The following is a 27,246-nucleotide window of genomic DNA, read 5'->3' as shown; positions in this document are numbered from 1 at the left end:
TCAACCTTTCAGGGACGGTGGTCCATGTTTCTGTGTGAAAGGACATGGCTCCAGCATCAGAGAGCACATCCCTCTCTGTCTCTGCAGGGCCTGCTGGGACCTCTTAGGTGACAGCGTCACTCGAGATGAGTTGGAGGGCTTCCTCCAGCCGGCTGCTTGGCTGCCTGCCTGCTCCTCTTCCTCCGAGCTCGATGGACATTGATCCCCAGCAGCGACACTGTGTCCCAGGGAAGGGTAAGCAGATACACCTCGTTGCCTCCAACAATCATTCTGCCCCTGTAGGGACAGGTCGTGGTAAATTAATAGTGTGCTTGCAGCGACTAGATATTGTTAATGTATTTGCTATTGATGGAGTGAGATAACATGAGTAGCTTCAGCCTTACTTAACACAAAACATAAATCCTCCTCAGCCATGGAGGAGCAGCAGCAGAGAGGAGCTTCTCCAGCGTTTGGCATGCAGGAATGAGCTGAAGAAAAGGTTTAACTAATTGATCTTCACATGATTCTCATCATAAAACCAGATCCAAGTGTTGGGTAAATACAGTGCTGTTTCGTAAAACGCTGTTTCATTTAGGTTTTTACTGAACCATGCAGTGTCAAAAGCTATTCAGTGAAGAGGAGTGTGGAGGGGAGCTGAAAGTGAAAATAACCCACTAGACCTTGTAATTCTCTACTCAAAATCCTGACAATCTCTCATTTCACTGAGCAGGAAAAAGGCTTGAAAGCTAAAATGAATACACGCCTTTGTTGAGAATTGAAAACTTCTCTGTATGACTGACTGCTCTATTTGCTGCTCCCACCATGCTTAGCAGAGGCCCCTTCAGGAGGCATTGTCAGGTAAACACCGATCACACACATTTATACACTGCTGTTGGTAAAACTGTCAGCCAGCCGTTCAGCTCATGAAAGGTGCACCTTACCTAAAACTCGCTGCATAATCCACTTCATCCCTCATGGGAGCTGTCACACTGCTGCATATGCACGGTCTAAGCCCACTTTGAACTTTCCGACAGGCTTTGGCGAGCTGTAACATGACTTATACGGCTGAACTGCTTTCATATTGCACTCAGAAAAAAAGGCTTCCTGGTAGGTCCAGTACTTACCGGGTTTTCTCGGCCGCTGGCTACGTTGCTTGAATGACACATTTTTCATGTGCAACTGAGGCAACCGGTGATTTTAGGGCTTTGGGAGTTTTTACCACCTTTTATGACGACCACTGCCGTCAACCTCATAGCAATCATAAACACTCTAAAAATGTGTGGTCAAGAGGTCTTCTGAGAGCAACGGCAAACTGTTGTCACCATTATATTATTTTTAGGGCTGTCATTTTAACGTGTTAATTACATTAATTAATTACACCACAAATCAACGCGTTATAAAAAATAACGCAGATTAATCTAGATCCAAAACCACACTTATTTTCAAATGCCTGGCATTTACAAACCGTTTGTCCGACTTGGAAAAGTGGTGTTCTCGACAGATTTTCAAATTTCTGACGGTCCCTGAATGTATCACACCTGACGTCAGCAACATGCTTTAGACCGGGGGAAGCGAGACTTGGTCCACATCTCGTTTATTTGCATGTCCTTTTTGAAAATCTACAGAAAATCAACCATTTGCTCTAGCTCAATTCTGTAAAAAACAGATAATTCTACACTCTTAACTGCTTTAAACAACCCTGAATGATCGATATTTGTTCCGTATTTAAATCTAAAGAATTCTTTGAAAAGTTCCTTCCATCTTCCTGGTGTCATGTTTCAGCTTGGGGCTGCTCTGTACCAATGAGCAACAGTTTGTGTGTTCAGAGCTTGTAAAACCGAAAATACTTCACTTTTCTTTGATCCAAGACTTGAAAAAAGTGTTTTGTACATAGTTTCTCACAGTTTTCAGCCTTTAGCCCTGGTTCTCCTGACCTCATAGAAGTATAGAAGTTCATATTGCAGTGAAAATTGAGTCCACATTGAGTAAAAAATGTGACAGAAGCAAAAACCATCCTAAAAATCAAATCAGCTTATCTTAGGTGCAGGACTGTGTAGATTTTGTAAAGATAAAACCATAAAACTTTTTTCATGTGTTTCTTATGCCTCAGGGTACCTAAAAATGTGTTGTATATATTCCCACCTTATGTTTCAATGTTTTTAAATGTATTTTAACGTAATTTTAATGTCCTGGAATTCAAATTCTTTATTTTGGGACCTTAAGTTGATATGAGATTAAAATGTGATTAATTAGATTAATTAATTACAAATCATGTAATTAATTAATCCAATTAATTTTTTTAATCGCCTGACAGCACTATTCATTTTATTTTTTTATTTTGTATTTTTTTCCATAAGTTAGTTTAGTTCACGGTTGCAGCATGGGGACTCTCCATTAAGCGTTGACTGCAGTGACACCTGTTACCTGAATCAGTATTATATTAATAATAATGATAATAATAATGCATTTTATTTATAGAGCGCTTTTCAAAATCTCAAAGACGCTTTACAAGGTAAAAGCAGTATAAAAAGCAAGTTTAAAAACAGATACAAAAAATGAAATAACAGTAAAAAAAAAAAAAAAAAAAAACATGTATGGAAAAGAAGACGAGGCAAAAACAATTCAAAGTTGCAGAGAAAAAGAAGCAAGTTCAGTATCGGGGTTTGTTAGTTCAAGTTAAAAGCTTTGCGAAATAGGTGAGTTTTGGGTTTTGTTTTGAAGGCGGTGGGGTCAGCAGTATCACGGAGGTGTTGTGGGAGTGAGTTCCAGAGGGAGGTGGCAGCAACAGAGAAGGCTCTATCCCCCGGGTTCGCTGCTTGGTCCTAGGGACAGTGAGGAGGTTTGCAGGAAGGGGTGTAGGGGTGGAGCATGTCAGTAAGGTATGGAGGGGCCTGGTTATGGAGTGTATTGTTTGTTATGAGATAAACACTAAGTTTCCCATGAGCACTATCAGCCACTGTCGTAAAGACAGCCCTTTTATTTGATACTACTGTTTTTTTGAGTTGGAGACAACTTTACCCAGGATGCAAAACAACAATGTTGTGTGTTAGTTTGTAGTAACATAGCGCTATTGTTTGAAATGTGACAACAATCAAACTTTGTAAACTCAGTTTGTAGCGTAAGTTAGAGCAGTGTCTCTCATTTTGTGGTCTGCCAGCACCCCCTAGTGGTCCGCTACAACCGTGAATAAAAAGAAATAGACAAGAGCCGTTTCCAAACCGCCTACTACACTAAAACTTGCAAAATCTGCAGTATCAGTACAAATGTACTGATTCAGGAAAAATTTCTCTGTATGCAATAGACCAGTCTACCAGGCAAACAGTTTCTCAAGATGAATGAGATAACGCTGTTTGTTTTGGTGAATTATCACCATCTACTGGATTGAGCCAGAATTATAACTACAATACAACAACACTGACGTTAGACTGTCCATGAGATAAAAGTGAAGTGATGCAAAAGAAACGCAAGTAAACCTTCTTACTTCCAGTTATATTCATTTGTTTTTGTGCTAAAAAAGTTTTATTGAAATATCAACTAACTTTTTTAATACGCACATAATTTATATTTTCCAGGTTAGACCAAAATACAAGGCTACAAATATTACTAAATCAGGAGCTGTTTGGAAGCTGAAAGAGCAGGCCCTTCTTTGGGAGCCGTGCCAAAGAATGCAGCGCCAGTTGCACCAGGTATTTTATTATTATTATTTTCTAAATATATTTTTTCATATTTTAAAATTTTAAATCTTAACTTTTTCTATATTCTATCAGCTTTTTCGTCATTTTTTTGTTAATTGTTAGCACCACAGACCAAGACAAGTTCCCTGCATGTGCAAATGTACTTGGCAATAGAACTTGATTCTGAGTCTGAACACTGCAAGCACAAACTCACAGAATGGGGTCAGAACAGAAACTTGATATTCAGTGTAATGTTTAATGAATAAATGTATAATACCTTTTAACTGTAGCCAGATGCTGTTTTGATTGTGGTTGTGTAGCTCATATTTTCTTGTCTTTGCGAGATGACATCACTTACTGAGTGGGGATATGATGCCATACTTGGCTGAGTGTCCCCCGCTCCTGCTGTCACACAGTGGTATAAACCTATATACTCACATGTGATTGGCTGCTTGGCTGCCATGAGCAGAGCTGAGTGACTGAGGGAGAGCTGAGCAGCGAAAGGAAAGAAGTTGGGGGTCGGCTCATCTAATTCACCTGGAAGCATGAGCTCTTAGAGCTGCGTCTTTTTGAACATGACATCATTATTACTCACAGCCCATTGTTCTGAGACATGTCTGTAATGTGTAACATTAGTTAATCCTGGTGATATCCCGCCAGTCATCTACCAATAGAGATGACACTATATCAGACATACAGGGGAAACAAGGAAATCTCAATCCAGATAAAAAAAAAAAAACGAAATGGGCGAAATGGAAATTGGTACGAGTTTTCACATTTATGTTAGTGAATTTGTTTTTGTTTTTGTTTTTTGTTGTTGTTGTTTTTTTTGTAAGAAAGTGATAATGGAATGTGAGAAGGCATGCTGGCAGGTGGTTTTTTTTTTTTTTTTTTGCTTATTTTCTATGTTTTGTGAGAGAGGGGGCAGATATTATAAGATGTTTTTATTCTCTCTGCACCTTTTCATTCATTTGAGATTTTTTTTTTTTACTTTCATACTGGATATATATTTTATGACAGTATGAAACAAATAAAGAGCAACTTAACTTAACTAAATTAAACCATTAGGTATTTGGTGTTTATTTTTCTTCTTCTTTTTTAATTTTCCTTGTGTCCAGAGCAGCATTTGTTTGAAACCCAAGAGCTCTGTAAACTACTGCAAACTACCTGTCCATTACCACGCTGGATAAGGTATGCTGTCGCACAGGAAGACTAATATGTGTCCTAGCATGCACATAAACATGATTCATTCCAATGTTACGAGTTGAAAAAGTGTCTTTCATGCATGAAGTGGTCAAATTTAATGATGCAGATTTAGTATATGCTTTTTTTCTCCTTCTTTCAGCACAAGTAGTTTTATATCACAGATGAGGTTTCAAAGCTTCTTCTCTCCTGCTGGTGTTCAGTTCAGAAATCCAGACTTGAGCAGACATGAGAAAGCGAAAGTTTTTGTAGGAGTGCAAAGCTCTGCCTGTTCCTGGAAGCAGAATCCAACTTGAGAAAGTAAATCTCTTGCTAGCACTTGCAGCAACCCACTGCGCTTCAGTGAACACTCACATGGAGCCTCTGTGCCCCCGTACGTCTGCTGGGTCAGGAGGTCTTTAAGTGATTTTCTCTGCTTATATTGGCAGTGAATATAAACTGTAGCTCTCTGGTCCCTGAATATCACCTAAGCCATCCCACTACCCAGCCAACCCCCATGTAACCCAGTTTCTCTAACGGAGAATGAAGGGTCCTCGACGCTGAGGAAATGAACATCAGACAGTGAAAGTGAGGCGAGGGCAGGAAGGGGAGAACGAGCAAGAGACCTACAATCACACCACCAGGGAAAATGCATCCCAGGAGATGGACTTCTCTTTTTTCTTTTTTTTTACCCCTGAACCAGGACTTTATTCTGAAAAACTAAACCAGCTATTATCATTTTATTCATACGCAAAGGCACACCGGCTCTTAACTGACACAGTGAAAAATATATTTTAATACACACCTGATCAAAAGTCTAAGACCAGCTGAAAAACTTCACAAATGTAAATTTTTCACTTTTGGATCTTAGAAAAGCTCTAAGTAGAATAGAATAGAATAGAATAGAATAGAATAGAATAATTTTTTATTGTCCACCGAAGTAGAAAATTGACTGTGGCTCACCAGCACAAGAGACAGACAGCACTAAAATACAAAAAAAATGCCAAACATTAAAAAATAAATAAATAAATAAATAAAACCCCAAAACAAAATGTTTATTAGACACAATATAAAAGTTGAGGTAAACAAGATCTAGCAAATAAGTAAAACATGGTATTTAAACAGTTCAGATCATTTGGTTGTATTAGTCGCATGGCGATAGCATTTGGTATTAAAGGTTTTTTTTTTTTTTTTAAAAAGACCTTTGGCCAGAGGGACTCTATAGCTCCCAGACTTAAGAAGCTCAAACTGTAACAATAAGAAATGGTAGTGAGACCCAAAAAAACTACTCGTCATTTCTGTTGAGGTTGGACGCAGTAAGACAGCTGTTTTAAATTTCTTTCTTCTTCAGATCCTGAGGGTTAGGGAACAAAAAAGTCCAGTGGTAGACCCAGAAACATTTCACCAGAGCTGAGCCGGAGGATCCAACAGGCCGTCAAGACATGGGATGATCCTCAACCCAAATGAAGGTCGTTACTGGAGCCGACTGCAGCCCAATAACCGTCAGATGCCAACAGAGAGAGAAGAGCTTTTAGAAGAAAACAAGTCTTCAAAGGCCTCATCTTCTTCAACCCCAAAAACTCACCATTTGGACTTTTTCAGAGAGCAGCAACATGGGACACTGAAAGGTGAAGAAAGTTTGATTCTCTGAGGAGAAAAAACTGAACCTTGACGTCCTGATGGCTCCAACGTTACTGACATGGAGCCACTGGAAATGTTTTTGATGGTTTTCAGTTTTTTAGCTGTGGTCTTAAACTTTTGATCAGCTAATGAACAGACTATTTCAGTTTAATTACTGTTTTCAATAAATTGCTTGTGTGTATGTGTTTGTGTGTGTGTGTCTCACTCACATTTCTTCTTTTTGCATTGTCAAAGTCTTCTTGGACCGTTTTTCAAGATCCAACAATGCAAAATGTAAATTCTTGCAATTTTTCAACTGGTCTTAAAATTTTGATTAGGTATCTTAACTAAATGTTCTACTCATTAAGAAACAGGGACCAGACCTTTAAAGAATCAATGAGACTCAATGAAACTTTCAGGCAAAAATGGCTTTTAAAAAATAAGTAAAAGGCCTGGACTCGGTCAAAATCGCTTAAAACGTGTTTAAAAGCTTCAAAATGTACGTTTTTTTTATTTGTTTGGAGCTTTGCAGGTAGTTTGCTAACAGTAGCTAGCCTGAGCTACAAGACTTACTTCTGTGTAAAGAGTTGAGAGCTTCAGGTCAATCATACTTTAAAGTAAGTGTAATCACGTGTGTATAACTGACTTCATGTTTGTGCTTTTATGAAAGTGTGAGGCAAAAACAAGGCTACAAGAGATTTCCCTGAGAGCCCACTGATAAATAACTCTCTTACAAGATGTATGCTAGCAGGTAGCATACATCGATAAAGCTTTATTTTTCCAGCAAAATAGCATTTTTCATCAACAAACACAAACAAGTGTCATGGTCTTGCACAAGAGAGTCAATTTTACTCTTTTCAACATGTTACAAAGCTCCTAATCTTCTAAACTGCTATAAAGCACTTTGGAAATTGCATTGATATGCTAGCAGTTAGTACACATCAATAAACTTCGTTTTTTTTAAAGCAAAATATCAACTTTAATCCCTGAACACACAAACAAGTGTAATGGTCTCGCACAAGAGTCATTTTTAATCTACCAAAAATGATATAGAGCACTGGGAGCTAGCTTGATGCTAACGAACATCAGGACTTTTTTAATTAATATGCTAGCGGTTAGCATACATCGATAAAACTTTTTCCAGCAGAATATCAACTTTCATTACCAAACAAATCAACAAATGTTCATTATTTCCTCACAAGAGTTTTATTTACATTCCATTCAACGTGTTATATCTCTCCTACAGCACACAGCAGTGGTTTGGAGATGGATGAAAAACTTGAAAAGGATACCTATTTTTACCTACCCCTATTTTTTAAATACATTTATACAGTAATAGATGAAACATGCAACTGTTAATAGTGTTTGATTTTTTTAAGGCATTTGTGACACCCTATCGATGTTTCACAACCTTCTAGGGGCCCTTGACAGCCACATTTGGACCCCCTGGAGTCAAAGTTGTTTACAGCAGCAAATCTCAAGCGTACTGTAGAAAAATGTGTTTATGTAGGAGACTCACCATGAGTGTACAGCCTCCAAACTATGACCTGTTCAGTCAAAATTTTAGATTAAGCTGTAGCACAGTGACATCAGAGGACTAGAGCAGGAGTAAACTGAGGGAAAGAGTCAGAGAGAGTAAACATGTTACCTAAACGATCTCACATCTTTAACTTGCTTTCTAAAGAGGGGGTGTTCTGTTGTTCCATGTAGGACACACAGATAAAAAGTAACAATGCTAGATGTTTAAATTAAACAGGGTCTTCATGAGGTCTTCATGAGACTTGCTGAAACGATGAGGTCATCCCGTAAAGACCTCCTAACTAGTAGGTCATGACACTTTAGAGGGATGGGCCTTAAAACACCAAGGTCTGTGAGGTCAAGCTCAACAGGCCTCCAGAGGATTGGCCAATCAGAAGGAAGGGGGTTTGTAGCGCAGAGGGCCTTAAAGAGACAGCAGCTAAAACAGAGTGCGTCAGAGGCAAAAATAAGGGTTTATAAAACAGCAGAGAGCAGAGTGAGAAAAACAGACTTTTTTCTTTAGCTGCGAATTATCAAAAGATACCACAGGGGCACCAGAGGGACAGAATAAAGACTAGAATAAAGTACCACTACTTTGAATGTCATTACAATGGTTTTGATTTTCAGGTGTCACTGTGTTCCTCAGTGGTAAGCACGATCCAGTTACAGTCTGGAAGTTTTAGTCTCTAAAGTCTGTGGGGGTGCTTCAGTTTCCCGTGAAAGTCCTGAGACATGCCTCTCAGCTGAATTGGACACTTTGAGTTGTCCATCATTATAAAGGGAAGGGAGGAAAGTCAGAGTCTGGAACATGCAGGTTATTTTTAAACCCCAAGAGGCTCTGTAACCCAAACCAACTGATGCTGAGCTCATTACACAATCTTTTTAGATGGTACACTAGTGACTGTGTGTGATTAGGGATCTAAAAGCCACAAACTCATAGTTAAAAGATGAAGTCAAGGTCAAGGTAAACTCTTCAGCTAGTAATGAGACAGTCCAAAGTCATATACACCAAGAGAGCACAGCTCTCATAATACCATACAAGTTCTACACCTGATCCAATTATATGAGACCTCGGCATTCATACAACTTGCAGAACCAGATATACAAACAATACAAGTTGAATATCTATTTCCATTCCATCCGTGCTTTTGTTTGCAGGCATGTGATCAGGGATCAGTGCAGGGCTTAGTGTCTGATCAGTATAGAGCTCAGTGAATCCATTTAGTGACATATAAAGAACACAGATGGGCATAAAATGAGAATATAATCTATGGTGAGAATATATATGGTGACATTTCTGTCCTCATGCAGCGCTACTCATCAGAACCTTGCAGCTGACACATCTGAAGCATTAAAGGTCCCATATTCTGCTCCTTTTCTGCAGTTTAATATGGATCATTGATGTCTTCATGAAATGGTAGTAACATGTTTTGGTCCAAAAAGCCAATAAATCAAGCACAGCAGCATTGTTTCCAGGCTCTCATAGCCCCTCTGTTCAGAACGCTCTGATTTAGTGGGCGTGACCTTCATATGTAAATGAGCCACCGCTGATTGCACCCCGCTCTCCACGTCACTGAAAATAGCGAAGCTTGTTAACTGTAACATTACAGGCTAAAACAACAGGCTGACCACAGCTAAAGTTAGCATCCTGAAGCTAACACAGAGACAGGAGGGACACTGAGGAAAAGCTCTTACATCTGCTCCACAGCACACAGCATTTAAAATACTCACATTTCCAGGGTCCCAGGTTTGTTGGTGGATGGTTGGTAATGCGCCTGGATTCAGGCGAGGAGGGGGTATCTGCTCCGGTGGACCAATCAGGTCAGACTTGCTCCTAATTGGTCAAAAAGGGGAATCGCTGACGTTGGCAAACCCCAGAAATTCCAAACAGATCGTTTTAGGTCAGGATTTTACGTTCAAAAGCACTACTTAGTACAGGTTTTGTCATTAAATATCACATTTTGTGGGCTGGGAGGAAAGTCAGAGACCCACAAATTTAACTAAAAGACTTAATAAAGTGAGTTTTGCATAATATGGGAAGTTTAATAAAGAAAAGGCCATTGTTCTTATCCCTCCCACATAATACGTCTACATCAAATAGACGGCTTTTTTTTCAGCACACCTCCTCCCAAATGTAACGATGGACTAATGTGTGGCTTTCTATAAACCAATTTAGACCAACTGACAGTCAACGTCATCTAAAGTATGCACACATTTTGGCAAAGAAAAGATCCCTCCAAACACTGGACATAGGAGGGACATGCAGATCATGTCAGTATTGGGTCAGTCCGTTGAAGACCATGTCGAGACGTCAGAGAAATGTGCAAAATGGGTACATCTATATCTGATCATGTAAGATGTTCAGCATTTGGAAGTCATTTGCAGACCAAATTTAGACGTCAATAAGACGTTCAAAATTGATCCAAACATTACGACAACCTTAATTAGATGTCCGAAAAAGACATAATAAAAACTTTCATTCTGCACCTTCAGGAGACCTGATTTGGACGTCAGAAATTATGTTAAATATATGTCATTTCAACATCACATTGCACGGCTCCATTCTTTCAGACAAGGTAGCGCTCTTTAAACACTAAATTCAAACTATGAGCAGCACAAAGATGTTTGTGCTTTCTAGAGTCAGTGATCAGAAATTATACTTTGTCAGGGAATCAACTTCTATTGAGTTCTGACTGTTAGAGAGCAACAGGTGTCTTACAGTTAGGAGTGACCACGCTAACTGGTAACTCTCAGCCAAACATGTCAGTGATTGATCATAGACTGTATGAAACATGGAGGAAGAAGCCAATCTGCAGATGCAGCCACGTTCGCAATGATTCTGGCTGTGAGTTTTTTCAGTCATGTGACTTAAGGTGTGCCTCTAATTGGAAAATCAAACGATCCTAATAAAGAGTTAGAAAAAAAATCACCCATCGTACAGTGTGAGCTGATAGTGAAATCAGTGTTTTAGACCCAAGCAATTTTTGAACCAAGCTTTTTTAATGCCTTAAAAGTCTGTTGTTATGCTTGGGTATGTACGTGACTTTCGGTCTTTCTGCAGCCTGCCTCAAGAGGATTCTGGACAAACAGCGACCACATAGGCTTTACTTTTACTAACCGGATGTTGCCCCTTGTGATTGATGGCTGATAGTCTCTAGTTAACAGGGTCACACTTTAAACTGAAACACCATTGACGTCTGCGGCTGTTATTAAATGTGTCTCCTTTATCCAACTTCAGTTAACCAAGAAATAACATTAACTACGAGAATTTGGTTTGGGAGGCTTTCTGTTTTTTTTTTTTTTTTTTTTTTTTTTTTTTTTTATTTAACAAGTCCATGTCTTTATATTTCACAGTCTTCAAGTGTCCACATTTAATGTCACAAGCATGCAGTCATGTATGTGTTTATACTCCTCTCTGGGGAACATGCTGCATTTCTCCACTCAATGGTGTTTACCATCATGTTTCCCATCCACTCACTGATTCCTCAGGAACTTGAAAGATGTTTACCACCTGTCAAATTCCTGTTATTTAGATAAAAAAAAAATATATATAGCATTTTTGTTGCAAAAATGTCCATGCAGATGTAACTGTTTACAAACAGTAAATTGGTCTATATTGATGTATCAAGGATCACCAAGCATCACTTGTACATTTCTTGTCACCCCTCTTTCCGCTGGTGTAACAAAGGAGGCCTTAAAGGACAAAAAGCGATGCATTGTGAGTTTAAACCTCCATTTTTCAAGTTTTAAAGCCTCAAACGTCAGTGACTGCTGGGATTGGCTCCAGCCCTCATGACATGAAGATAACTGATGGATGGACGGACATTTACAAATCCTTTTCTCCTTCTTCTTCTCCTTCTTCTTTTTCTTCAAACTTCTTGATGACCTTAATCATTGCCAGCCTCCATAGTTATAACAACTCAGACCAACATTTTACAGGAACCCTGATATTACTCCAGCCTGTATTGATTTTTGCATTTATCACCAAAAAAGTTGACTTCTAGAGCCGTTCTGGGAGGAGGTTGCAGAAATCAGCCTGCACACTTTGATTGGTTCCTAAATCACATTTTGTGATAATATACGAGGCAAAATCCAAAGTTCGGTCACGTTCTTTTACACAATTATTCTATATCATCAAGTTATATAACTCTATAGCAGAAAAAATTAATAAATAAATGAAAAAAAAAAACCCTGTGTATTGGGGTGTTTATTTGTTGATTGATTCATTAGTTAATATCTTTATCGCTTATTTACAAACTTTTTTTTTGATGAAAATACTCAAATGTTTGTATCAACCCTTGTTTTTATCTTTGTCAAAGACAATTTCTTGTTCAATTATTTTATAGATTGTGTAAAGTTTAGGATATCTGACTGAGAACATGTGACAGTAAACCTCTTTGGCAGTACTGTTGCTCATGAATCTGCTCACTTTTTACAAAAAGCTCTACCAGGAGAAAATGTTCCACTCCACTGCACAGAGAAAATCAGTCTCTCTTATAATAGCTCCGGGCAATTTCAGACTACACAGAATGACAAGGGAATCAATTTTCCTGGTTAGGTTATAGATGGATTTTCTTCTCCCGCTCTTTTCATACGAAGTAACTGAGATATGTTGTATAAATTATTAAGAAATCTTCAGCAGAGTTGGATACCGAGGGCTACACCGCTTTCCAGAAACCTAATGACTACTGTTAATAATATACACGCAGAGAGGATTCCAGGGCTTGCTTCTGCTGATTGTGCTCAATATTTTGGACTAAAACCTGATCACATGGAATAATGGAGCAACACGCACATGTGTGCAGAATATTAAAAAGTGTATAAATGATGAATGATCCATAAGAGCGCAGTTTACTCAGTCCAGCTGTGGAATGGAGAGATGGTGAGTAGATGGATCCAGTCTGACCTCATGTGGAGGATGGTGAGTAAAGCAGTTAGTAAAGTCTACAACCCTGAGTGAAAATGTCTGCTGACTTCATCCTGCAGGAGCTGAACATGTTCCACACAGATGTTCACTACTACACACGCAAGAAGTTGAAGTGTCCAAACTGATCCTTATGATGCATCCAACCTGCGGAGCTGTTAATTAGGGGAATAAATCCACTACTTATCAAACATGTCAACATCAGTAGAGGCACAGCAGGTGATGATAGCTCAAGGCTACAAAGTACGAGCGAAATTATACACAGGTGACATGAAAGAGTGACGTTGATTTTTTGTGATCAGCAACTCACTTTTAGTAACAAATGCTTAAGACAGACAGATTCCCTTTAGCTTTGACTACACCTGACACTGGATCCTGTGGGGAGACTAACGGTCATAGTTGGAGCTTTTTTATTAACAAAATTAAACAAATAAATAAACAAAGACTTTTTTAACTTTTATTTTAAATTTACAAAAAGTTCAGGGCCTTGCACTAAAATAAACATATAGATAGATACCAGTAACGCACAATGTATCTTGCTAAGCTCAGTATCATTTAACATTCAAAATCTCATCACTGAAAACTACACATTATATCCTGCCATAAAAACATCCTGACACATTTTCTACATATCGCCCCCTAATGGATAACAAGTTCTTTGGTCAGAGGCAGAGTTTGCTGATTTTTACTCAGCATGTAACACTGCAGAAAACTGACCACTGGTCATCGTGGATCAAGAGACACCTGAGGGACAGGTGAGCTTTGATTTCATCAGTCTATGACAGGGGTCCCCAAACTTTTTCCTGTCAGGGCCAAACAACTTTTCCCTTCTCCAATGGGGGGGCAGGGTCAGTTTGTGACGATCGCAGAGGTGTCCAAACAAATATTTATTGTTTCCCCAGAAAGCCACAAATAACCAATTATTAATAACCCTTTCTGGGATCTTTACAGGAAAAAAATCAGAAAATAAATAATAACACTATTAATGAAATATATAACACTTTTCATGAAATAAATAATAACTAAATAACCCCTTTCAGGTTTTTCACTGAAAAAAAGACCATAAAATATTAACTTTCTTGTAGACACCACTGTTTGCAGCTCTCTCTCATTAACTTCACTGCGAAAACCATAAAACAAGCAGGCTAAGAAACCAAACTAAGTGATACAACACCTACCAGTACAATACATTTCACTACCAGTATGGTTGCATAACAGGATTTTTTTTTTTTTTTTTTAAGGGAGGGATTTCAGATAGGACACAAACTGCAGAAGGGTGGAATAGAAAGTTATGTTCTATGGATGTGTAGGTCTGGATCAGCCAGACTGAAAAAAAAAGAATCATTATGTGCCTCTGGTATTGTTCAGGGGGATGGGCAAAATGTGGAGGCAGGCAGTATCTTGCCACAGGTCTATGATGATGGTAGCACAAGTATACTTACCACACTTACTTAAGAGTCAACGTTTACAAGACAGGATTTTACTTTTAATCAGTTTAGGAAAAGGAATATACAGTGCAACCAAATTAAATTCTATTCGGATGTGGCCTGTTTATTCTGATTGAGTTTTTTCTGGAGCATTTTTATTCAGTTTTGGCTTCAAACCCGATTCTAATAGGAATATCAGGCTCCATGTAAACCTGGCTAGTGATTGATTTTTACAGAAATCACTCAAACAAATAGGTATCAAATATGGCATTCATGTGTTACTTTCACAGTTAATATGTCGGTAAGAGCAGCTGGACCTTTGCAGTTTTCACAGAATCAAAGCAGACCCCGCTTTGATTTAAAGCAATTTAAACACTTTCTCTAACACTGATGCTCCACTGAGGCTGAAGAAGAAAAGGGCTCCTAATTCGTCTAATAATTTTTATAGGCCTGTTTAGTAAATAAGGTGGATTCAGGTAAATTGTCACATCTGAGTTTCTTCTTAAAAGCAAAATCAATCCCAGTTTATGTAGAGACCTTTCTTTGGAAGAAGGTGAGCAAAATTATGTGAAAAGATTTGGTGTGTCATCACATAGGAGGGTGTGGCCTGTATCAACCAGGAAGTTGACCTCAAGAAATACACGGTCAGAAAAATGGCATATGCTTTGTCTTGATTTTAACATCGGAGCATACATTTGAAAAACTGTAATGTCTTGAATATGTAAATTATACACATATGATTCTGAATATCCATCAGCACAAATCTGCAGAGAAACAAAAACTTTGAAAAACTTATGTGAAGATTTTTAATGATGCTTTAATAATAAATTTACAATTTCTTCGAATTAAACTCATAACGGTTCTGTTTTACTTGGGCCTGTGTATGTTCCGCCTTTATGTTGCTTCAGTTTGCCTAATCCATGGCTCAACCTTCTTGTTTCCTTGTTCCTTTCTTACTACCTTTTGTTGATTTGTCTATTTATTTATGTGTCTTTTATTTACTTAATTGATTTATTACTCTGCCTTCTATGAAGGCCTGAAATTATTTATTCATTTTTATTTACTTGTATGCTAAATGGCTGTCTCATATCATTGTTGTATGTATTTATTCATCACATTATCATTGCAATTTTAATGTAGCTCTTACTGCTATTAGCAAAATTCATATCTTTAATGTTTTTTTTTTTTTTTTTTTTTTTTTTTTTAAATCTTTCGCACTGTTTCACCTCCTTCTCCAGAACATGCCAGCAGAAAGGGGATTTAGACATGAATGATATGCTACCTTATGTTTTAAAGTTCATGCAAAGACTGTGATCACAAGGTGGAATTCACTTTAATGCATTCCAAGTGCAATATCAAAAGTGCAACATCTTTTTAACCACTTTAAAAGTGCAATATCCATTTTTCAAAATCCAGTACACTATTTTTAACTCAACACCTATGGTCACCTTCATTATGTAAATATTGTTTGAACTAGTATAGGTACCATTTTTTTCTATACATATTGATAATTTTATTGATAATTCTATTGATTACTTGTTTCACATTTACTTTATTTCATTGCTTCTTATTTATTTTGATTATCCACATTCTGTTAATTTCTATACTTATTCCCTTCTCCTGTACTGTGAGATGAGCAATTGGTGACGCCTAATTTCCCCCTTGGGATTGATGAAGTATTTCTAATTCTAAATTACAGAAACTGTCCCCATAAGCCTGAATTCACCCCACAGGAAGCTCTGTAAACTTTTCTTTTTTGTGCCAATAGGAAGCCCAACACTAAATAAACATGTGACTATTGTAGGGTATGTGCATATTATCGATTTAATGTATGGTGAAAAAACGTAAATACTGCTCCTTGTCTGACTCTGCTCACGGTGGGCGGGCTCTGTTGCCATGACAATGACGTCAATGTTGGTGTCGAGTAACCAAAGGTCAAAATAAAGACAAGTGAATGAAAACGGAAGGAAACTTAACAGGCTGCAGGAAATTTCAGACAACATGAGCAACTCGGCTCAAACTCCGAACCAGCGCTTTGTAGTGGGTGTCGACCTTCTGTTTTGGGGGAATCGTGCTTTTATTCGCCGGCGAGGAAACGTCAGAAGGTTAGGGTCATAAACAAGCTAACAGTGGCTAACTAGCTCTATGACACCGAGCGAGCTAGCCTAGGTCGTTTGCTAAAATGAGCTAGTGCTAACACTTACCACATTATACTATCCTATACTGACGAGCTAAAGTTACTTTGAGTGGCTCGTTGATGATACCGTCGTACTTTGGGCTGTTATGGGGTGTTATTGAAGGCTACCTCGCTGTTTAAAGTCGCTTTTTGACTGTTGCAGTCAGTCAGGATAGAGCACTAGCTGGCCTTGCAGCAGCTCTGTTCTCCAGCTGTGTAACTTCACTGACATTACAAACACCTCTAAACCAAAGCTCTGTGTGTTTAAGGCAGTGTTGATAAAGCTCATGAAATACAACATGTGCAGGAAGTTAATAAGACTCAGCTAGCACGCTCGGTAGTCTTTAAAAGCAGAATGTGTAGTTTGTAAAAGTTGTTTTTAAGTTGATGTATTATTCAGAGAAACATGCAGCTGTGCTAATACGGTTACATACCCTCCAGAACTGATAATTTCCACTTCTTTTTATGAGTTTGAACACTGCTGTTTAGATCTGGCTCCAGAAAAGCTGAGCAGGTCTGGATGCAAGAGCACAACCATTTAACAGACATTTAACCCTGTGTGTGATTATTATCAAACATTTAAGGGTATGAAAACTTCTGATTACACCTTTATTAGTTATCATTATGATTTAAAAAGACACACATTGTCATGTGATAATAAATTTCTTCAGATTTTCCACCTGGTTGTTCATATTTTCTAGACAATATCAATACTTCACATCTTCTGCACAAACTTATGCGCACAACTGTAAAGCTTTGCTTCTAATTTGTCTGACTGAACAGACTTGAGTTGTCATCTACAGTACAAAGGCTTGTACAGTGCAACAGAGACAAGGTCATGTCTTTTCTCTCCCTCTCTCCTGCAGTGTTCATGGAGAGCGAGTGTCTGCAGACAGGGTTATCTTCTGATCTGGGATCTGAACTTACCACAGAACGTGACAGTCTCTCTCGTTTCCTGAAGAGGCACCTCCATCTATCATGTCTGATCTGCAGCCACGTCCAGGTGTTTTTAACATCTTGTCACTGTTGTTTTCCTGCTGTGTCACACTGTTACCTGTGACTGAGTTAACCGATGCACAGGGTAGTTTCTGGCTGTAAACATCCCCGACTGGAAGCTGTCTATCAGCAGAGCTTTCAGTCTGATGTTTGCTGCTGTCAGCTGCCCTCACCTCTGCAGAAGTGGAAGCCATTTGTTGATGTGCTACGTCTGGACACCTGAAAATGTGCAAACTTTTGAGTCTCGTTTCCTGTGTTATTAATTTTACAGTCAAAGCAGGGGACAACTTAGTGAGCAGGACGTATAATATCTAAAATAATACTTTCGTAGGTGTAGAGAGTTTGTTTTGTTCAACACACTTATTTTAATTCATTGCTTTGTTGGTTTGTTGATGTGATGCTGGGTCTATGTTTCTAAGCTGATGAATCTGCAGATGTTACCCTCCTCCCCTCAATTCCTATTTATTGAGCCTTCCTAAAACACTATCTTAAAGGGGACATATCATACTTGTTTCTCCTTTTCACTATGCCAGACTAGGATGCCTGTAAAGCATTTCTGCCCTCAGTACAAGTCATTTAGTTCCTTCATTGTCCCACAATAGCGTTCTCAATATCCTCATTTTAGGCCATTCCGAAGATCTCGTTGAAACGCTCCGTTTCCAGAATGACCTCCAGTAACCTCACAACGTCACAGCCCTTTGTGCTCTGATTGGTCAGTTCTATCAGAGGGGCGGAGGGGGTAGAGGCAGGGGGCAGTTTTTGCAGCATGGCAGTATTTACAAAATCGCCATATTGGATGGGGCAGACCGAGCGAGTTTGCTGTCTGCCAAAACTTCACCGTAAGGCATTGATAGCACTAATAAAATGGCAGAGTGTAGGATACGTCCTTTTGTATTGGACCCCGAGTCAGACCTGGATGGTTCTGCAGCTCAGGAGGAAGAAAATCCACCTCCATACAGATCATCTCAGGACGCTTCAGTGTGGTGGGTCAAACCGGTACTGTAACATGTATAGTTCATACATGGAAATATAGGCAGACTTCACCAATAAACTATTTCTATAACAGGGCTCCATCCTGCTCCTTCACTTTTCTCTGTCTGTTTTATCCATCATGCTGAAAGTGTAGTCTAAAGATCGCCTCTACCGTCAGTTCCTCACTATGTTATTACCGCAGCATTATTGTGGTCCAGGTTCACAGTGCATGTCAGAACAAGCATGCAAATATCACAGTCTCACAAGTATTACGGCGTCTGCTAAAACTACAGTGTTTTAACTGCTATTTCACCATGTAAAGCCGAGCTGCTCAGCAGAGCAGAGTCCCTGCATACAGCACTCGGTCAAGTTAGCCAGAGCTAGTAGGGGGCTGTTTTTATACTCGGCTCTTGGTGGGTGTATCCCTTGGTGGCGGCTGTGTGACTAACTGACATCACAGAGGAGGAGCTGCTTTATCAGATTACTCCAATAAAAAGAAAGGATCCTCATGTCGTCACGAAGGTCGAAATCTCGCAGCCAAATGTCAATGACCGATTTTCAGAGGCATCAAATCTCGTTCTAGGATATCAGAAAAAATACAATATCTCATTTTTTTGAAAATTCAGGGGATTAAGGTCTTGTTTTCAAATGTATTATATTATATATAAGTATTAAATCAGGGATCAGCATGATATGTCTCCTTTAAGTCTCTACCTTCAACCTCAACATAATCACAGTATTACAAAGCGTACATTTTTTCTATGAAACTGTACTTTGCTATGTAAGGTGACCTTGAGTGTCATGAAAGGCGCCCATAAACAAAATTGATTATTATTATTATTATTGAAGTTGCTCCCTGGGTTAATGAGTAATGTTTGCATGTGATATTTAGAAGTATCAAACTTTTAATGTATCAAGTCACAGGGAGAAACCTCACGTGTGTTAATAGTGTGAGTTCATATCATATAGAGTACAATAAGCAGAAAAAACGTATTAGAAATGAAATGCAAAATTCAAAATTATCATTTGAGCCGTTTATATCTGCACATAGGAGCAGGTCACCCTTACCCAGACTGCCATCTTCTTCCCCCCCATGTTCCTAGAGAAGCACAGAGCTATTTGTCCTTGAAGGCTGCTGCTGCTCTTCTGATGGGAGAGATGAGCATGTCAGCGTCCACGAGATGATGCTTTAATTTCTACACACTGAACCTTTGGAATTTTTTTTTTGATAATATCTTTTGTCACCTTTATTGTAATGCCTCATACATGTTGTTAGATGTGTTTATTTGTTCTCTAGGGAGCCTTAAATGATCATTTTGAACAATGAGGATCAGGAGATTCTGATGAACGAATAAGTTAGAGCTGTTCAGACTCAGTTCATGTAAACATCCTACACTCAGCTGTGATCATTTGCAGCAGAGGCTGAGAGAAGGTTGTTTACTTTAACTGGCTGGAAATGACACGGAAACCTAAGGTCAGACAAAAAAAGAACATCCACACAAAGCTTTTACAGCGCAGGTTGAGTCAGTCTATTCAAAGATCGATTTTGTTTTGAAAAAGACTGATCAGTTTAGACTGATGATAATGTGCAGTCCTACCTCTAGAATATGCATGTGTGTCAATGGAACAATTAGTGAACGTTGTTTTGTCTGTTCTGTTATGATATGGTTTTCCTCTCACTTATCTGTTATAACTTATCTCAAATTAGCTCTCTTGTCAGTTTTTGCAGCTGACTGAACCTAAAAAGGGTAGTCTATCACTGTAACAGTTTTGTTTCAACACTTATAGTGGTCTGGTTTGTCATTGTGGCAGGAAAGCTAACAATCAGCCTTGGTTTGGTACGCTGTAGCCTGTAAGCCAAGTGTTTCAGCAGATTTCCTGTTCCAGCTTCATGCTGACCTCTGAGATGAATTCTATAAATAGAGATCTGCTGGGGTCTCACAGAGAAGTCTAACTTCTGGATTCAGTTATTGATCAGAACAAGGAGTGGGTAGGTGAAAGAGAAAAGGTGAGTATGTGTGTAAAATAAAAATTGTGCGCTGCTTTTATAAGAAATATTCAAAATAAAACTACTAATGTGAACCAGACTGTTTCATATTTGCTTCTTCTGGACTTTTTTAGAATTTGAATTTTTTATTTTTTTTTGCTTAAAAAAAAAATGATAAAAAAAGTAATGCACAACTATCTCATTAAGTGATTACATAGTATTGATTAAACCAAAGCAAGTACCTCATACAAGTTACAAACCTACAATTAAAAATATCATTTTCAGTTACATATAACTGTCAGTAGTTTCATATAGCAGAGTTGGATGTGCAGTAAACTCAATATTTGATTTTCAGCAGTTCAACCAGAGCAAGCAGTACCACACTTTGAACACTAGATGTCAGTCTTGCTCTTTTTTTGTACATATCCAACAGCATTATAAGTAGAAGAACTTTTTCATTTTAGGTTATTCAACTTTCATAAGTAAATATTTGAATCCAACTTTCTCTTTTAATCATAACAATGAAATAAAGCAGTAATGTCATCATGTTATGTGGACATCTACAAATAGTGGAGTTACTGTGGCTCTCATGTTTCTTACCAGGTTGCTGGTTTGATCTCAGGTCCCTAAACTATCCTACTGCTATGCCATCAGTGTTAAAATGGGATGAGTACGTAATTCTTTTTAGTCATTCTTTCATTTTAAAAACTGCAAAAACACCACGTGTCGAGCAATGCACTACAGTATTAAAGAACAAACAAAGAATTTGGCTTTTCATTGTGTCTCTACTAACTTAGGGTGAGATTTTTTTATATTAATTTGCAAACTGTATCCCAAAGTTATCCCTTAGTTTTTCAGCAAAGTTCAAGTTCAAACTTTACAGTAAACCAAGCATTGTCAAACTTGAGCACATACTACACTTTGAACACCAGATGTCAGGCTTGCCTTTCCTTTGTGTTTGTTTAGAAGTAGAGGAGGAGGTTGTGTTTACAGTAGAAGAAGAAGAAGACAGCGCTGTTTTCTGCTCCTCGGGTAAAGGTAAACCATTAATATAATTTTTTATTGTTTATGGTTTATTGGTTTATTGGTTATGGTTATTGTTTGGAACAAATGAAAGCATTTCAGCGACAGTCAGAGGTGGATTTGCGCTTCATTGTTGAAGGTTAGCTCTGTCAAACAGAACATGAGCTATCAGAGGGTTGTGTGGCTGTCATGGAGCTTTCTGCCTGTTGTTTCTCCAGCTATGAGACATATCCCACAGCATCAACTGCCATCAACATGATGATAGAAATAAATGACGACATCTCCAGGGTTGGGTTTGATCTGTAAAGGCTTCCACCACTTAGTGATGTGGTGTGTTAGCAACAGATGGGCTCATTCTTAAATCTGAAAGCTCTGTGTTGCTAAAATTCTAATTTCTACACACTGCATCTTAGTAAAAGCCTATCATCTGTCTATATGTGCACACCTGATCAAAATTTTAAGACCAAATGAAAAATTGCAGAACTTTACACTTTGCTTTTCTGTATCTAAAAACGGTTGTAAGTAGAATTTCAAGATCCAAAATGAAGAAATAGGATTCATGCAAAAAAAAAAAAAAAAAAATAGATGAATAAATAATAAGCAATTTATTGCAAACAACAATTTAAGTGAAGTAGTCTGTTCATCAGCTGATCGAAAGTTTAAGACCACAGTCTTTAAAAGACAAAATCTGCTCTAAAATGTGGATTCAGTGTCATTTCCTGTCAGGTGTTCTCTCTGCCATGACCTCCTGATGGCTAAGGCTAAAAAAGCTTTCTCTCTTTAAATGTCGTCGGATTGTTTAGCTGCAAAAACAAGACCTTTCAGAACACGCCATCACTACTGAGGATAGACACAGTCTGACAGCCATTCCTCCAAAGATCCTGAGGGTTATGTAGATCCCCAAAAATTCACTGGCACCTGCTGGAGGATCTGACTGACTGTTGATTTAAACACATGATTAAACATGAATGTTAAACCCTGAGAGTAATTAAACATTGAGCGAAGAAGTCCAAAAGAGCAAATGATGTGGTAAAATTTGCTTTTGTCTGACATGGCTGTTTTCTTCTGCCACTTTCCTAAAAAAAAACATTTGATAGTTAATTGTTCTCTTGGATGAGACTTGATATCTTTTCTTTGGATCACAGGAATGGTATCGAATGTAATATGAACTGGTCTGTGTGCTATCACTCTCTCTTTTAGCATCTCGTCTGACAGTTAGGCTACTGTGTCCACCATCACTACAAAATTAATCACAGAAATCATTTTCAGCAAAGAAAAACACAGATCTCTCTTCTCTCTACTAAACTTAGTCAGGAGTGGAGTTGTCATAGAGACCTAGCCGCGCTATAAATCTATCCAGTCCTGCTCAACCCAGTCAGGAAGCTAAGAAGTAGCATTCAGAGATAACCTACATTGATGCTGATAATCTGGTTTTAAAGTGTGGCTTAGGATCAGGAATATATCTAGGAGGGAGACTTTTTCAAGATCACTCAAAAACTCCTCACAGCCACTTTAAATGAATCTCAAAAAGATCCCAGTACAGAGCCCTGAGGCACACCACACACACAGTAGCTGTATCAGAATAAGTGACAGAGGAACATATGCCTTACAGGTAAAATGAGTGAAACCCATCCATCTCCTTAGTCCGTCCGTGAAAATACAAGATCATCAATTAAGATTAAAAAAATGCTGTTTACAAAAAATGGAAACAGAACAAGAACCTATGGTATTTATAACAATATTTAAAGTTTAATCCACAAATGTCAACAATATCTGGAAAGCTTGAGCACTTCCCAGCTGCGTGTAAACAAAGGGCTCAAAATATTTCACAGTTTAGACAAATTTTAACCCTAAGAGGTAGTTCTCACAGTGGGGCTGAACCTGAGCTGTGAGTCAGGTTTCCGGAGGTTACGTCCTGATAACACAGGACACAAAGACGTTGAAAAGATTCCTGATTAACAGATTGAACAACAGGGCCGAATGTATCTTTTTATCTATTTTACAAAGCTGCTGATCATCTTTGACAATAATGGTCAGCAGAGAGAAACACACATCACCGGCCTTTGAAAAATTGGATTTTCCTTTGATGATGTAACCACTGAATGACTTTAAACTCATCTTTACCAGGATGGTGTCCAGTTTTCAGCCTTTTACGTTTCAGTTTTTCAAAGTAGTGATTCCAGTTCCCGGATCTGTCTGCTCCAAACCCAAACACATTCACCTGGAAAGAGGAGGGAAGTGACTTTAAATGATTCTGTTTCCACCTTTAGTTATGGCGGTGAATTATGTGCTTATGTGCTGACATTGTTTGACACACCTCATCACACATGTGCAGGCTGAGAATCAAAGTCAGGAAGCCAGTGGACGGATACATGCCTTTCTTTTTCAGCCAAACATGATGAACATATTGAATGAACGCTGGGTTGAGAATCATCACCTGTGCAGGAGCAAATTCATCAGTTACACATTCAGAGATTGTTTTTAAATTTAAGACACTTTGTACTAACTCACCAAATCTTTGTTCGCTTGTAACCCTGGGTTTTTGTCTTTTTTGTTCCTGTTGAAGGAAACGGAAAGTAATATTGTTTCACTTCCTAACTGGAACATGTGGCATCCTTCTTTCACTCAGACCTGTCCTGTTGTGGCTGTTCAACACAAAGTTTGATTCTTTTTGAAGTTTAAGTATGTAAAAAGAATGTTAAAGGGGCTGTGAGGATTTTAAAAGTGATCTTGAAAAAGTCTCCCTTCTAGATATATGCCCGATAGTAACACACACTTTAAATTGAGATTATTTGCACCAATAAAGGTTATTTCAAAATGCTACTTCATAGCTTACCAATCGGGTTGAGCAAATTGACTTACAGTCTGTAGTCTATGTCAACACCACTCCAGCTAACGAAGTTTAGTCCTGAGAAGAGAGATCTGTGTTTTTTCTCTGCTGAAAGTGATTTCTGTGATTAATTTAGTAGTGATGGTGGACACTGGAGCTAATTTGTTTGTGCTAATGTTCATTCCAACCCACAGTCAGCAGTCATTCTGCAGTGGTCTGTTCAAACTTGAGAGTCTATCAATGAAATGAAGAGTGAGGTTACGTTGGCTCTGCTTGGTAGATGACTGGCAGGACATAACCAGGATTCACTAACATTTCACATTACATTATTAGTGAGAGCAGTGACATGGCCGGCTACACTCAGTTAAACTCTGCATGTGTGTGCTAGTCACTTCACGGCTGACTACTTTTCCAACTTTGGACGTTACAACAGAGGGCTAGCGAATAGACTGGTCCTGAATACAGGCGCATTACCAACCATCCACCAACAAACCTGGGACCCTGGAAATGTGAGTATTTTAAATGTGCTGTGGAGCAGATGTAAGAGCTTTTCCTCAGTGTCCCCCCCTGTCTCTGTCTTAGCTTCAGGATGCTAACTTTAGCTGCAGTTAGCCTGTTGTTTTAGTCTGTAATGTTACGGTAAACGAGCTTTGCTGTTTTCTAAACATTGTGCACTCGGAGCTTGTGGTGTTGCTCTCAGTGACCCAGAAGAGCGGGGCAGTATCAGCGGTGGCTCATTTACATATGAAGGCCACGCCCACTAAATCAGAGCGTTCTGAACAGAGGGGCTATGAGAGCCTGGAAACAATGCTGCTGTGCTTGATTTATTGGCTTTATGGACCAAAACATGTTACTACCATTTCATGAAGACATCAATGATTCATATTAAACTGCAGAAAAGGAGCAGAATATGGGACCTTTACCATTACTTATAAACTCCTCACAATTCCTCATTTTACAACATAACGGGAAATGATTTACAAATCTGCCACCCTTGGCTGGAGGCTTCTCAGATTTTCAGTGATTGATTAGAGTGTTGGCTTTGTTGTATTTACTAACAGTTTGTTACTCTACTAGCGTCCTCTTCTTTCAATAGATAACTTCATATTGTTAATCCAAACAGACCAGCTGGTTCAGCACCTTGAGACCTTGGTCTTCCTCTGCAGTGAGCCATGTTGGAGGGTTTGAATCCAGCCTGTGACCTCTATCCCACATGTAAGTCCCACTCTAGGTCTGTCCCCTCCTCTACCTGTACTCTCCTATCATGTCAAAGGCCCCCAAAAGACAACTTTGAAACAAAATTTTAAATACCAAAACCTACCCGTGTGGAGTGAGTGACTTGGTGAGCCAGTCCAGATCACTTGTCTTGAATGCAAACAGCACCAGGTGAGTGCTGTGGTCCAGATTAGTGGCACTGTGAGGATACATCACATGATGAGTAGTTTTGGTTCCAACATCTCTTTCATAGCCTTTGATTTGAGCTTTGTTCATTCTGAAGGACAAAGAGGAGACTCACAAAGAATACTTCAGCCCTTAAGTCCAGTTCATTTGGCCAGTGTGACCTTAAATGTACCATGCTTAGGTGCGGTACACTTGCCTGATGATGATCAACTGTACCTTATGATGACATCATGGAAGTCTATCAGAGGTCCGTAGTGCGAGCCCCTCAAGTTGACAGAATTCCCGACCACAGCACACCTCCTGCAGCGATCAGGGCTGGGTTCTGTCAGCTTTGGACCTGGTGGGAACATCTGGAACACTTTCTGCACTGTTTCTTTGTATGAACTGAAACTGCACTTCTCATGCTGCAGACGCTGATACAGAGAAAAAAGGAAAATCAAATAAAAACACATGCATTCCCATCTATGGTTACAAACAGAATATATGTTCTCACTTATTATACAGTCTAAAAGCATTTAAATCCCTTGGAATTACCTGGATTTCTACATAAATTGGTCATGAACTATATTTATCTTTTATTCATCTCTTGGCCATCTTTATTTCTACTCTGAATTTTTTGCGCTTGAACATTCAGCTGCTAAAAAAGTGTAACTGATTTTGTTTGCTATAATGTATCCGCTTGCTAAGAGTGTTTTTAGCAAGAGGAGCAAAGAGGAGACAGAAACTTTGATCTTAGTGAGGAGGTGTGGTTGACCCTGTTGCTAGGTATGATGCAGGCTCTGATTTGTTGGTACAAAGGGAAAAAGATGAGGGGAAAAAAATGCACTACGTGCTCCTAGTAGTGAATGAACAGTAAAAGAAACAGATCACATAACTCAGACTGTATGAAGAAATGTGTGATGGTGACATTAATTTGAAGTCATGATTATGAAACTCAGCTGAATTAAATTAATAGTGACTCGGCTTCGAAATGTTTGAATGTAACTCATTCACACACTGATTATACTGATTTGCTTATTGATTCATTTACTGTCCATGCTGCTCGTGTTACTACTCAATGTGTTTGATTTTAATGAACACAGACTCAGCTGTCAGCACTTCCTGTCATTACTGGCATCCTTCAAAAAGTGGTTTGATTTGGCAGAATGACCAAAACAACGAATGACATGGATAAAATAGGGAATAGACAGAGGAGCCTGTTGTTGGCATGACTGTACGAATGTTATAGCTTTAACTTTATAGCTATAGCTTTATAGTTATAGCTTTAAGTTATAGCTATAACTTTGTATGCAAATAAATGCTATGGTCTTTGTTTGGAAGCTTGATTTGTATTAATAGCACTGTTTATGAGGCCTTTATGGTCCGATGGTTTGATCAACGCAATAAAAAAGAGAAAAGAACAAAAAAATCTGCTCAGTACATCTGCTGCAAAACATCATAATAAACGACCAATCCAAACCGCCGCTCCCCTCATTTCAGGTTTGTGCATGACTCCATCCAATCCCCTGTCTCCCCTGCTCTGCACCATCATGCCCAT

The 27,246-nt window shown here is 38.7% G+C and overlaps 1 protein-coding gene across 1 annotated transcript; it reads right to left on the bottom strand.

Moving 5' to 3' along the window:
- LOC141803356 (CMP-N-acetylneuraminate-beta-galactosamide-alpha-2,3-sialyltransferase 1-like) lies at positions 1-27,246 on the bottom strand. Its single transcript, XM_074687322.1, has 8 exons — positions 27,235-27,246; positions 25,926-26,122; positions 25,630-25,800; positions 23,990-24,035; positions 23,796-23,915; positions 23,586-23,699; positions 23,391-23,393; positions 1-276 (listed from the first exon to the last, which is right to left on the bottom strand). The coding sequence occupies exons 1-8, from the start codon at positions 27,244-27,246 to the stop codon at positions 1-3; spliced, it is 939 nt and encodes a 312-aa protein (XP_074543423.1).

Source organism: Halichoeres trimaculatus, unplaced genomic scaffold (assembly GCF_033239565.1).
Source record: "Halichoeres trimaculatus isolate MK-OKI-2021-1 unplaced genomic scaffold, fHalTri1.1 fHalTri1_scaffold_14, whole genome shotgun sequence".
NCBI classification, from domain to species: Eukaryota; Metazoa; Chordata; class Actinopteri; order Labriformes; family Labridae; genus Halichoeres; species Halichoeres trimaculatus.
This window is presented reverse-complemented; position numbering and strand designations above follow the sequence as displayed.

Excerpts from the sequence above, each read along its gene's own strand:
- LOC141803356 (XM_074687322.1), bottom strand. Across the intron at positions 25,801-25,925 it reads TTCCATGATGTCATCATAAG|AATGAACAAAGCTCAAATCA; the intron begins GTACAGTTGATC and ends TTTGTCCTTCAG. Across the intron at positions 23,916-23,989 it reads TACAAGCGAACAAAGATTTG|GTGATGATTCTCAACCCAGC; the intron begins GTGAGTTAGTAC and ends GCTCCTGCACAG.